Here is a 14,460-nt window from a genome sequence, read left to right as displayed (position 1 = left end):
AAGTATGTGGACACCTGCTCATCGAATATCTCATTCCTAAATGATGTGCAGTAATATGGACATGATCCCCCCTTTGCTGCTATAACAGCCTCCACTCCTCTGGGAAGACTTTCTACTAGATATTGGAACATTGCTGCTGGGACTTGCTTCCATTCAGCCACGCATTAGAAAGTTCGGGCACTGATGTTGGGCGATTAAGCCTGGCTCTCAGTCGGTGTTCCAATTCATCCCAAAATTGTTTGATGGGGTCGAGGTCAGGGCTCTGTGCAGGCCAATCAAGTTCTTCCACACTGATCTCAACAAACCATTTCTGTATGGACCTCACTATGTACACGGGGGCATGGTTATGCTGAAATAAGAAGGAATTTTCAAAATACTCACCAAAAAAAACAAAATATATCGTCTTCGTATCTCAAAATCATTGTAACCTAAAACTCTAAATGAACATTATTAAAATCTAATCAAATTCAACCAGATTGCCCAGATTACCCAGATCGTGGGAAAAGACCGCACTTGACTGTTGCGCTTGAATTGGAAGGATTCAAGTGCAACAGTCAAGTGGGGCCTTTCGAGCTGTCATGTGACCGAACACTACAGACAACGCATTCACAGGTCACTATGGGGGAGTTTTGGTTCCTGACTCAGAGGGAATAATACCCTGCCATCTCCCTCAGAGCATTAAAACTCATGGTACCCTTTGCCAGCTCATATATGTGTGAAGCTGGATTCAGCAGTGCTCTCGTCTGCATTAAGACCAGATATCAAAATGGGGTCGTGGACGAAAAAAGTTTGTGAACCCCTGTCCTAGCCCATAGCCCCAACTGTCTCGGTACACAGAACAAACATCCCTTGGACTTGAGTTGTTTGTGTGTTTGTTGGTACTCAGTAACACGGTCAACACAGAACCTCACAGGTTACGACCTTATGACCCCACTCAGGCCTTGGGAAAGACATGGAGACTGTCAAAACACACTGTCAAGCTGAGAGACCGGCGACGATTGTGTTGTGACTAAATTAAGTGTGTGTGTGTTTGGTTTTACTCTCCTTGTGGTGACAGAAATCCTTACAAGGATAGTAAAACTCGGAAAATTCAGACAAATAGGAACATTTCACCAGTCCCCACAAGGAAAAAGTATATTTTAGGTTTAGGGGATAAGGTTTAGGGTTGGGCTTTACTTGGCTCACCGCCCTCTAGCGACTCCTTTTGGCGCGCCGGGCACCTGCAGGCTGACTTAGGTCGTCAGTTGAACAGTGTTTCCTCTAACACATTGGTGCGGGCGGATGTTAAAGAGCGCAGTTTGGCGGGTCATGTTTTGGAGGACGCATGACTCGACCTTCGCCTTTTCCGAGCCTATTGGGGAGTTGCAGCGATGAGACAAGATCGTAATTTGATAAGGGGGTAAAAAACTAATTAGGGTTAAGGTTAGGCTTACAGGCGTCAGAATACTTTGGTTCGGCTTGCGGCTAGCCGAATTCAGCTAAGCGAACCGAACGAGTGTGCTAGCATACTCCCTTAAAATACCTTCCCTTTCACAGCCGGACGTGACCGGGAGCCCCATGGGGCGGCGCACAATTGGCCCAGCATCGCCTGGGTTAGGGGAGGGTTTGGCCGGCTGGTATTTCCTTGTCTCATCGTGCTCTAGTGACTCCTTGTGGCGGGCCTGGTGCCTGAAAGCTGAATTCGGTCGTCAGTTGGACGGTGTTTCCTCCAACACATTGTTGCGGCTGGCTTCCGGGTTAAGCGAGCAGTGTGGCAAGACTTCGCAATTAAAAAATGTACACGATAACTAGTCGTTGAATGACAACAATAACATTATTGAAGAGTCCCTACTGTTGACCAATTACCGACAACGGGGCGTAGACGTCGGCTCCGAACTTCAGCTTGCCTCCAGAAGAACATGTTCTGTGCCCAAGCAGCTAAGTGCAAAACTAACAAAAACTTCACAAAATGTGGTCATAATATACAGTGCATTTGGAAAGTATTCAGACCCCTTATTATAAAATTTATTAAATAAATGTTTTTCCTCATCAATCTACACACAATAATCCATAATGATGAAGGGAAAAAGCATTTTAAAACCTTTTTTGCAAAAGTATAAAAAAACCCAGGTATACCTTATTTATATAATTATTCAGACCCTTTTCTATGAGACTCAAAATTGAGCTCAGGTGCATCCTGTTTCCTTAAATCATCCTTGAGACATTTCTACAACTTGATTGGAGTCCACCTGTAGTACATTTTATTGATTGGACATGATTTGGAAAGGCAGACACCTGTCTATATAATGGTCCCCAAGAACAAACTAGCCTCGATCATTCTTAAATGGAAGAAGTTTGGAACCACCAAGACTTCCTAGAGCTGGTGTAACGGATGTGAAACAGCTAGCTTAGTTAGAGGTGGTGCGCGCTAAATAGCGTTTCAATCGGTGACGTCACTTGCTCTGAGACCTTGAAGTAGTAGTTCCCCTTGCTCTGCAAGGGCCGCGGCTTTTGTGGAGCGATGGGTAACGATGCTTCGAGGGTGACTGTTGTTGATGTGTGCAGAGGGTCCCTGGTTCGTGCCCGGGTATGGGCGAGGGGACGGCTAAAGTTATGCTGTTACACTGGCCGCCTGGCCAAACTGAGCAATCAGGGTAGAAGGGCCTTGGTCAGGGAGGTGACCAAGAACCCAATGGTCACACTGACAGAGCTCCAGAGTTCCTCTGTGGAGATGGGAGAACCTTACAGAAGGACAACCATCTCTGCAGCGCTCCACCAATCAGGCCTTTATGGTAGAGTGGCCAGATGGAAGCCACTCCTCAGTAAAAGGTACATGACTGCCCGCTTGGAGTTTGTCAAAAGGCACCTAAAGGACTCTCAGACCATGAGAAACAAGATTATCTGGTCTGATGAAACTAAGATTGAACTCTTTGGCCTGAAGTGTCACATCTGAAGGAAACCTGGCACCATCCCTACAGTGAAGCATGGTGGTGGCAGCATCATGCTGTGTTTTTCAGCAGGAGGGACTGGGAGACTAGTCAGGATCGAGGGAGAGATGACCAGAGCAAAGTACAGAGAAATCCTTGATGAAAGCCTTCTCCAGAGCGCTCAGGACCTCAGATTGGGGTGAAGGTTCACCTTCCAACAGGACAACAACCCTAAGCCACAGCCAAGGCAACGCAGGAGTGACTTCCCGACAAGTCTCTGATTGTCCTTGAGTGACCCAGCCAGAGCCCGGACTTGAACATGATCAAACATCTCTGGAGAGACCTGAAATTTGCTGTGCAGCGATTGTCCCAATCCAACCTGACAGAGCTTGAAGAGGATCTGCAGAGAAGAATGGGAGAAACTCCCCAAATACAGGTGTGCCAAGCTTGTAGCATCATACCCAAGAAGACTTGAGGCTGTAATCGCTGCTAAAGGTTCTTCAACAAAGTACTGAGCAAAGGGTCTGAATACTTATGTAAATGTGATATTTCCACTTTCTTTTTTGTGTGCAAAAATTTCAAAAACAAATTTTTTTGCTTTGTCATTATTGGGTATTGTGTGTAGATCGATGAGGGGAGAAAACTATTTCATACATTTTCGAATAAGGTTGTAATGTAACAATAGTGGAAAAAGTCAAGGGGTCTGGATACTTTCCAAATGCACTGTATGCACTAACTGTTTCGGCTGTGAAGCATGCATCCTCAGGATCAGATCAATTGATCACTGAGAATAATTTGTGTGTGTGTGTGTGTGTGTGTGTGTGTGTGTGTGTGTGTGTGTGTTCTCTTCATGTATGCCATGACTATCACTAGTGTCCTATTGTTTTATTATTAAAAGATACAATTATTACAGTACAGGAAGAGAGAGAGGGAGCGACAGCGAAGAGGTGGAGCGGGATAAAGAAACAGGGACATAACTACTATCCTCATTACCTTCTTCCACTCCTTTTACCATTTCTATCACTGTTTTATATTTTTTCTGCACACAGAGCACCTTTATCAGACCATTATATTTTGTTGGTAGATTAGACTTTGTGTAGTTTCAAACAACCAACAACCAAAACACGCTGGTCTGAGTAACGCTCTGATTCCCTTGTTCAACTCCGACATGGGTATCATTATTTTTTAAACAGTCATCAGCCAGAACACCCTGCATCAGACAGAACACCCTGCATCAGACAGAACATCCTGCATCAGACAGAACATCCTGCATCAGACAGAACGCAGTGCATCAGACAGAACCTCCTGCACCAGACAGAACCTCCTGCATCAGACAGAACACCCTGCACCAGACAGAACCTCCTGCACCAGACAGAACACAGTGCACCAGACAGAACACAGTGCACCAGACAGAACACCCTGCATCAGACAGAACACCCTGCATCAGACAGAACACCCTGCATCAGACAGAACACCCTGCATCAGACAGAACACAGTGCATCAAACAGAACACCCTGCATCAGACAGAACACCCTGCATCAGACAGAACACAGTGCATCAGACAGAACATCCAGCATCAGACAGAACATCCAGCATCAGACAGAACATCCAGCATCAGACAGAACACCCTGCATCAGACAGATCACCCTGCATCAGACAGACCACAGTGCCACAGACAGAACATCCTGCCGCAGACAGAACACAGTGCACCAGACAGAACACCCTGCATCAGACAGAACATCCTGCATCAGACAGAACATTCTGCATCAGACAGAACACCCTGCATCAGACAGAACATCCTGCATCAGACAGAACACAGTGCACCAGACAGAACACAGTGCATCAGACAGAACATCCTGCATCAGACAGAACATCCTGCATCAGACAGAACACCCTGCATCAGACAGAACATCCTGCATCAGACAGAACACAGTGCACCAGACAGAACACAGTGCACCAGACAGAACACCCTGCATCAGACAGAACATCCTGCATCAGACAGAACATCCTGCATCAGACAGAACATCCTGCATCAGACAGAACATCCTGCATCAGACAGAACACCCTGCATCAGACAGAACATCCTGCATCAGACAGAACACAGTGCACCAGACAGAACACCCTGCATCAGTCAGAACATCCTGCATCAGACAGAACACCCTGCATCACTTTCCGGAGACACCTGAAACCCCACCTCTTCAAGGAATACCTAGGATAGGATAAAGTAATCCTTCTCACCCCCCCTTAAATGATTTAGATGCACTATTGTAAAGTGGCTGTTCCACTGGATGTCAGAAGGTGAATTCACCAATTTGTAAGTCGCTTAAATGTTAAATGTAAATGTAATGCTCAGACAGAACACCTTGGATAAGACAGAACACCCTGTCTGCATAAATGACTTAATGTTAAATGTAAATGTAATGCATCAGACAGAACACCTTGCATTAGACAGAACACCCTGCATCAGACAGAACACCCTGCATCAGACAGAACACCCTGCATCAGTCAGAACACCCTGCATCAGACAGAACACCCTGCATCAGACAGAACATTCTGCATCAGACAGAACATCCTGCCCCAAGTCAGCCTCTTATCTGACTGTGTGCTCTGTGTATATGATGGAGAGATTAAAGGAAGTGTGTGTGTGTGTGTGTGTGTGTGTGTGTGTGTGTGTGTGTGTGTGTGTGTGTGTGTGTGTGTGTGTGTGTGTGTGTGTGTGTGTGTGTGTGTGTGTGTGTGTGTGTGTGTGTGTGTGTGTGTGTGTGTGTGTGTGTGTGTGAAAGAGAAAGAGGTGTGTGTGTGTGAGATATAGTAGGTTTCAGAGGTACATTGCATGAAAGCACTTGTTCTGAGTGGTTATCACAGATCATATATGCAGAGTTTGGCATGCTCCCAGGCAGTTACCAGATATAAAGTACGGTATGCATCATTCACATAGTCACTCTCAAATAGCATAACTCCTAGGAGTAGAACACACTTAAGTTTTCTTTCACAGTAAAAGTTGTCTCTCACTTAAACACTGGATGGTAGAAGAGAGCAGTTTTTCAGTATGCATAACTTTACAAACTCAAGAAGATACACGTCTCACCCTGGTGGACATAAATTGATACTGCAAAGACTTAACCAAGGGTTTGGGTGTTTCCAGTTCACTCTGAAGGTATGCTAGCCCAAACATAGACCTCTTTATTATTTATTTCACTTATTAATAAGACGAGGTCTAATTGCATTCCATAGTGAATGCGTTCGAGAGAACTCACAACCAAATCTGTAACTGTGTAGCAGCATGTGTTCTACGCCTCAATGTACACTGTACATTATCGAGGTGCACCCCCCCCCCCCCCCCTCCCCCTCCCTAAGAACAGCCTCAATTCTTTGGGGCAAGGCCTCTACAAGGTGTCGAAAGCGTTCCACAGGGATACTGACCCATGTCGACTAAAAGTGTTTCCCACAGTTGTGTCAAGTTGCCTGGATGTCCTTTGGGTGGTGACCCATTCTTGATACACATGGGGAACTGTTGAGCGTGAAAAACCCATGAGCATTGCAGTTCTTGACACAAACCGGTGCACCTGACACCTAGTACCATTCCCCATTCAAAAGCACTTAAATGTTTTGCCCATTCACCCTCTGAATGACACACATACCCAATCCATGTCTCAATTGTCTCAAGGTCTAAAAATCCTTCTTTAATCTGTCTCCTTCCCTTCGTCTGCACTGATTTAACAAGTGACATCAATAAGGGATCATAGCTTTCACCAGATTTACCTGGTCAGTATATGATCTATGTCACGGAAAGAACAGGCATCCTTAATGTGTTGTACACTCAGTGTTTATCCGTAGTCGGGAGACCGTTCTTCTTGATAGGTTGTCCCTTACATCACTGAGCGGTTCCCAGAAAATAATTCAATCCAATTGTTAGATGCTACCACCCCACCCCCCAAATCAAAACCAAACATGGATGTACATGTTTACATGCACACACTCCATTCTACTTCTTGTCTGCTTCCTGTCTGTGGCAGCATTGAACCAGGAAAAAAACAGCGGGTGGGGTGTTTCGCTTCCTCTTCCGTCTCTGGTGCCCGTTCAGCAACTTGACTAGTTAGGACAAACAGGTGTGAAACACAGACAGTTGTGCACACACAAAGTGAGATCACAACATGAAATCCATGTTTGGTTTTGATTTGGAGGGGGCTGTTAGCAGAGACGGAAGAGGAAGTGAGACATGCCACATCTTTTCTGGTTCATATACAGTCAATGAACCAAGTAGACCAGATCCAGCTGCTATTGCATTCGTGTCTATGGGAGAGCCACCCCTTAAGTAGACTGGAATTGTGACTCTTTTTTTCATTGGTAATCGAACTGAGTAAGACATCTTCATTTATCCACCATCTTTGGTGTTATCATCTAACAATATCCCTATCCCTAACCCTGGCCCTTGCCTGGAATCCATCTCTCTGCTTCTTTACTGTTCCCCGAGAGTGGAAAAACTGTTTCTCCATGTAGGTTGCTGTAATTAAACCATAAAACACCACTGCAACATGTTTAGCTGCTGTAGTTGTTTTATATCATTTGACATTGCTGTGGTGCTTTCACCTCTATTAAACACTAAAGCCCTGTTACTGGCCTATAAGGGGAGTGAATGGCCTTTCCATGTTTTTTTTACAACAATGGTATGTCTAAAGTGCCAGTGGTGTAAAATACTTAAGTAAAAATACTTTAAAGTACTACTTGAGTAGTTATTTTGGGTGTCCTTTCACAAATCTTACTTAACTACATTCCTAAAGAATATAATGTACTTTTTACTCCATACAATTTCCCTGACACCCAAAAGTACTCGTTACATTTTGAAAGCTTAGCGGGACAGGAAAATGGTCCAATTCACACACATAAAGAGAACATCTCACTAAACATACATGCTTCATTTGTAAATTATTGTGTTGGAGTGTGCCCCTATCTATCTGTGTATATATATATATATATATATATATATATATATATTATTTTTTTTTTTTAAACAACTAATTCACTGACGTCAGTTCTATTTGGTTCAAGTTTTTTTCTGTGAGCTCAATGTGCACTTTCAGTAAAGATACATCAGATCAAGCCTGATCTGTGAAATGTAGTAGGAAGTTGTAGTTTCCAACAGGCCAATATTCTACATAGTTAGGTGCAGAAAACGTGGCAATTAACTACAATGACCATAATCCATTGCACGCCTGCTTAAACGTGCCCAATTTGTGTGGAGCAGACATGGAGACGGCCCATGTACGCTAGGGGTGCACCACACAGTGAAACACCGCTTCCCATTCATTTTCAATGGAAGGAAAGCGGTGAGAAGCGGGTTGTACGAGGAGAGAAGATAGAACCCTTGATCGACATGATCTAAGTGATTCATAGTTGGTATTCAGCAAACATAAAAGTATGCCTTATTTACTTTGAAGAACTACTAAAATAGTGATTTTGTCAAACAGCATAGGCAGCAGCACTATAGAGATGAGATGATGACTTTGAATTAAGTAATTAAGTCATCAACTAAAACAAATATTTTATTAAATTAATGTAAATAAATTATGGTTAATAAGTGATAAGCATTAATGGGCAGTCACTACCATCATGGGACTTTTATTCATTGTTTTATTCAGTGTTGTTACAGCATTCAACCCACATAATGCATAGAGCATTTCATTTTTTAAATATATATTGAAACTGAAAATAATTTTTTAATAACGAACCGAAACTGAACCGACCTCAAAAAGCACTAATCGCTCAGCACTAATATTTATCATTCTCCATCCCTTGATGTGTTTCATGTCTCCTTTCTTCTGTTGATTAACATGTCTCTCTCCTCCTCCTCAGGGCCAACCTGGTCCTCTTGGCCCGCAGGGACCCCATGGGCCTCCAGGGGGCCTAGGGGATCCAGGAGTCCAAGGAGTCCAAGGAGAGAAGGGCGACCGGGGCAGAGGAGGCTTCATCGGCCCCAAGGGTTCTGTGGTGAGGAACATTGACTGGAGAATTCTTCACTAGAGATCTCAGACTCTGGCTTAGTAGTGTGTCCACCCATCAAGTGTTGATATGGACTTGTATAAGTGTTTTTCATTTCTCCTCAGGGGATGACTGGTGTTCCTGGGTTTTCTGGATCTGACGGTATTCCTGTAAGTGGGATAATATTGGGATTTTTTTGTCTCCGAACAAATAAATAGCAGACACACTCATGCCAATAAATAATCTATTGTTGTCTTGTTAATACTGTAAGTAGTCTTAATACAACATGCAATGATGTTGTAAAGGTCTGTCATTAACTCCTCCATATCATCTCCAGGGCCATCCAGGACAGGCAGGGACTCGTGGGAAACCTGGAGCAGACGGGTGTAACGGAACACATGGAGATTCAGGGTTGTCAGGGAAACCAGGCTACGATGGCCAGCCCGGGTATAATGTACGTATGAACCCAGTGATGTCACCAGCAGTTGCGATTTTAGTATGTGGGCAAAAAATATATTTTTTTTTTACATGCATGACAGCAAAGCCACTACTCAACACAACACTAAACAATACATTAATTGCACTATAATGGTGACAAACGGTGCCCACAAACTGTTAGGGCCTACATAAAGCTGTCCCAACAGCAGAGTCCCAACAGCAGTCCCAACACCTTACCACAGCTACACCTGGCTATCAGCAGAGCCTTGTCTGGCAGTTCATTCAGCCTCATTTACTGCATTTAAAAAACATAGCTGATATGGCTGACTTGCTGAAACTAATGTGGTTTCTAGTGACAATTGAGATGTACAAACTATGGCATAAGGGGACGATGAGCGGATAAGAGGCAATCCGTAATTTTGATTAATTCAGAACATGGGGTGTTCTTACAGTATTCTCCCTGTACACCAAGTCAGAACCATAGGATAGATAAAGGAGACTTATAAGCAGACAATGAAAGCTCTTACAATATTTGATTATTACATTTCTCTAAAACATGCTATAGGCTACAGTGGGGCAAAAAAGTATTTAGTCAGCCACCAATTGTGCAAGTTCTCCCACTTAAAAAGATGAGAGAGGCCTGTAATTTTCATCATAGGTACACTTCAACTATGACAGACAAAATGAGAAGAAAACAAATCCAGAAAATCACATTGTAGGATTTGTAATGAATTTATATGCAAATTATGGTGGAAAATAAGTATTTGGTCACCTACAAACAAGCAAGATTTCTGCCTCTCACAGACCTGTAACTTCTTCTTTAAGAGGCTCCTCTGTCCTCCACTTGTTACATGTATTAATAGCACCTGTTTGAACTTGTTATCAGTATAAAACACACCTGTCCACAACCTCAAACAGTCATACTCCAAACTCCACTATGGCCAAGACCAAAGAGCTGTCAAAGGACACCAGAAACAAAATTGTAGACCTGCACCAGGCTAGGAAGACATACAAGACCACTGATAATCTCGCTCGATCTGGGGCTCCACGCAAGATCTCACCCCGTGGGGTCAAAATGATCACAAGAACGGTGAGCAAAAATCTCAGAACCACACGGGGGGACCTAGTGAATGACCTGCAGAGAGCTGGGACCAAAGTAACAAAGCCTACCATCAGTAATACACTATGCCGCCAGGGACTCAAATCCTGTAGTGCCAGACGTGTCCCCCTGCTTAGTACATGTCCAGGCCCGTCTGAAGTTTGCTAGAGAGCATATGGATGATCCAGAAGAAGATTGGGAGAATGTCATATGGTCAGATGAAACCAAAATATAACTTTTTGGTAAAAACTCAACTCTTCGTTGTTGGAGGACAAAGAATGCTGAGTTGCATCCAAAGAACACCATACCTACTGTGAAGCATGGGGGTGGAAACATCATGCTTTGGGGCTGTTTTTCTGCAAAGGGACCAGGACGACTGACCCGTGTAAAGGAAAGAATGAATGGGTCCATGTATCGTGAGATTTTGAGTGAAAACCTCCTTCCATCAGCAAGGGCATTGAAGATGAAACATGGCTGGGTCTTTCAGCATGACAATGATCCCAAACACACCGCCCGGGCAACAAAGGAGTGGCTTCGTAAGAAGCATTTCAAGGTCCTGGAGTGGCCTAGCCAGTCTCCAGATCTCAACCCCATAGAAAATCTTTGGAGGGAGTTGAAAGTCCGTGTTGTCCAGCAACAGCCCCAAAACATCACTGCTCTAGAGGAGATCTGCATGGAGGAATGGGCAAAAATACCAGCAACAGTGTATGAAAACCGTGTGAAGACTTACAGAAAACATTTGACCTCTGTCCTTGCCAACAAAGGGTATATAACAAAGTATTGAGATAAACTTTTGTTATTGACCAAAAACGTATTTTCCACCATAATTTGCAAATAAATTCATTAAAAATCCTACAATGTGATTTTCTGGATTTTCTTTATTCTCATTTTGTCTGTCATAGTTGAAGTGTACCTATGATGAAATTTACAGGCCCCTTTTTAAGTGGGAGAACTTGCACAATTGGTGGCTGACTAAATACTTTTTTGCCCCACTGTACATGTGCACCACCAAGTCAGAACAGTAGGTGAAATTAAGAGGGAAATTGGACCAAATTATTAGGGTGAGGCACATGGGCTACTAACATCTTACTACACAACATACACTTAGTATTACTTTCTTAGCGACAGACAGTATACATATCTCCCTGGTATATTATATAATTTATGCAGCAGCATACAAAACATTTTTGGACTCACCTTGTTGTGCTGTGCTCACTTGAACAGGAAGGTGGCGCGGCGGTCCTTCATAGGCAAATTTTGTCATCAAACTTTGTCATCCAAGTCTGTCATTCACTGGATTTATGGTGCTTTCAAGACAACTGGGAAATCAGAAAAAAACAAGGCTGAAACATGATGACGTCAGTAATCTTCAGGTCGAAGCTGTAGAAAGAGGCCAGAGTTCCCGACTTGCAATTCCGAGTTGGATGACCATTCAAAACATTTTCTCCCAGTCGGAGCTAGTTTTTTTTCAGAGTTCCCAGTTGTCTTGAACTCACTGAAGTCAGATTTCCCAGTTCTGAGTTAACAGTTGTTTTGAGCGCGGCAGAAGTCATGCTGGATAGACAGTATGTCCACAGTTGAATGTTTATCCTTTTATGCTTGGAACAGAGACCCTTAAACCCAGACCACACACCCACTCCACTGAATAGCAGGCTAGTGATTGCTTTGCAATGCTTGCAGTTAGCCACTGATTCCTTCCAAACCACTAATTGTTCAATTTGCGAATTCCAATTTGTTGTGCAATGTTTATGGCTGATGAGCACCGATACGTTTTAACTAACATTTCTCGTCATTATTTCTCTTCATATGACAAGGATCAAAAATCATTTGCCAGTAGATCGTCGACTTGATTCATGATGATGCCTGCTAGCTTGCCAATCAAAGCTACTGTAGATATAATGTGATTGGACGTCATTTTATCTGTGGCCAATGACCTTGACCCTTCTTGGATGGGTACTTCTAATGTAACTCTATGCCAGCACCCAAGGGGCTTGAATTTTCAAGCTCTTCCCTTAGATTTGGCGGTGACGTAGTGTCCCCATGAGTGACAGAACACTGAGCCAATCACAGCGTAAGTAGAGAATATTACCCAATCACGGCACAACTAGAGAACATTACCAACCCCTATGCTCCGTATTTTCCGCTGGCTGCCCCACCACCACAGAAAGCACTGAGCTAGACTGAAACTGAGCTCTGCTAAAAAGGTGTAGTTCTAAACAGGTGGGGCAGAGCCCTGAAAGACAGGTCACCAGAGACGTTTGTAGAGATACCATGGATTCCGCCTTGTAGTCTGAGATGTTGAATAACTCCATCTCCTTCATTTTATCTTTTAATTTTATTTTTCACCCCCAACACCACCCCTTTCTCTCTCTCTCTCTCTCTCTCTCTCTCTCTCTCTCTCTCTCTCTCTCTCTCTCTCTCTCTCTCTCTCTCTCTCTCTCTCTCTCTCTCTCTCTCTCTCTCTCTCTCTCTCTCTCTCTCTCTCTCTCTCTCTCTCTCTCTCTCTCTCTCTCTCTCTCTCTCTCTCTCTCTCTCTCTCTCTCTCTCTCTCTCTCTCTCTCTCTCTCTCTCTCTCTCTCTCTCTCTCTCCCTCTCTCTCTCTCTCTCTCTCTCTCTCCAGGGTCAGGCAGGCAGAAAGGGACAGAAGGGGGACACTCTGGAGCTTAGTGTGTACATGGAGTGGTTCAGGGTAAGAGAAGAGGGTTAGAGAACTGTGGGATAGAGACCTGCTATCAGAACTACAGTATTATCAATGTGTGTCTTTTCTACAGGGAGATTCAGGACAGCCCGGATATCCTGGATTTGTTGTAAGTATGGCGCAGCCGCCTTTCCCTGTCACTCTAAAGTTATGGCACAAGATAGCCAGCGTCATTATACTATATATATACACTGCTCAAAAAAATAAAGGGAATACTTAAACAACACAATGTAACTCCAAGTCAATCACACTTCTGTGAAATCAAACTGTCCACTTAGGAAGCAACACTGATTGATGCTGTTATGCAAATGGGATAGACAACAGGTGGAAATTATAGGCAATTAGCAAGACCCCCCCAATAAAGGAGTGGTTCTGCAGGTGATAACCACAGACCACTTCTCAGTTCCTATGCTTCCTGGCTGATGTTTTGGTCACTTTGTAATGCTGGCGGTGCTTTCACTCTAGTGGTAGCATGAGACGGAGTCTACAACCCACAGAAGTGGCTCAGGTAGTGCAGCTCATCCAGGATAGAACATCAATGCGAGCTGTGGCAAGACGGTTTGCTGTGTCTGTCAGCGTAGTGTCCAGAGCATGGATGCGCTACCAGGAGACAGGCCAGTACATCAGGAGATGCGGAGGAGGCCGTAGGAGGGCAACAACCCAGCAGCAGGACTGCTACCTCCGCCTTTGTGCAAAGAGGAGCAGGAGGACCACTGCCAGAGCCCTGCAAAATGACCTCCAGCAGGCCACAAATGTGCATGTGTCTGCTCAAACGGTCAGAAACAGACTCCATGAGGGTGGTATGAGGGCCCGACGTCCACAGGTGGGGGTTGTGCTTACAGCCCAACACCGTGCAGGACGTTTGGCATTTGCCAGAGAACATCAAGATTGGCAAATTTGCAACTGGCGCCCTGTGCTCTTCACAGATGAAAGCAGGTTCACACTGAGCACGTGACAGTCTGGAGATGCCGTGGAGAACGTTCTACTGCCTGCAACATCCTCCAGCATAACTGGTTTGGCGATGGGTCAGTCATGGTGTGGGGTGGCATTTCTTTGGGGGGCCGCACAACCCTCCATGTGCTCGCCAGAGGTAGCCTGACTGCCATTGGGTACCGAGATGAGATCCTCAGACCTCTTGTGAGACCATATGCTGGTGCGGTTGGCCCTGGGTTCCTCCTAATGCAAGACAATGCTAGACCTCATGTGGCTGGAGTGTGTCAGCAGTTCCTGCAAGAGGAAGGCATTGATGTTATGGACTGGCCCGCCCGTTCCCCAGACCTAAATCCACACACACTACTGAGCCTCATTTTGACTTGTTTTAAGGACATTACATCAAAGTT

At 44.5% G+C, this 14,460-nt stretch overlaps 1 protein-coding gene across 1 annotated transcript in view; it reads left to right on the top strand.

The window, feature by feature from the left end:
- The window catches only part of LOC135547376 (collagen alpha-2(IV) chain-like), a 113,988-nt gene that overhangs the window by 82,269 nt on the left and 17,259 nt on the right, over positions 1–14,460 (top strand). Inside the window, exons 5-9 of the mRNA XM_064976353.1 lie at positions 8,760–8,894; positions 9,011–9,055; positions 9,223–9,339; positions 13,043–13,111; positions 13,194–13,229. Of these exons, the coding sequence (XP_064832425.1) occupies positions 8,760–8,894; positions 9,011–9,055; positions 9,223–9,339; positions 13,043–13,111; positions 13,194–13,229 (402 nt within the window). The remainder of the gene's footprint in view (positions 1–8,759; positions 8,895–9,010; positions 9,056–9,222; positions 9,340–13,042; positions 13,112–13,193; positions 13,230–14,460) is intronic.

The sequence above is a fragment of the Oncorhynchus masou genome, chromosome 10 (assembly GCF_036934945.1).
Source record: "Oncorhynchus masou masou isolate Uvic2021 chromosome 10, UVic_Omas_1.1, whole genome shotgun sequence".
Classification (NCBI taxonomy): domain Eukaryota; kingdom Metazoa; phylum Chordata; class Actinopteri; order Salmoniformes; family Salmonidae; genus Oncorhynchus; species Oncorhynchus masou.
Note: the sequence above shows the minus strand (reverse complement) of the source record. Positions and strands in the feature narration are given on the sequence as shown.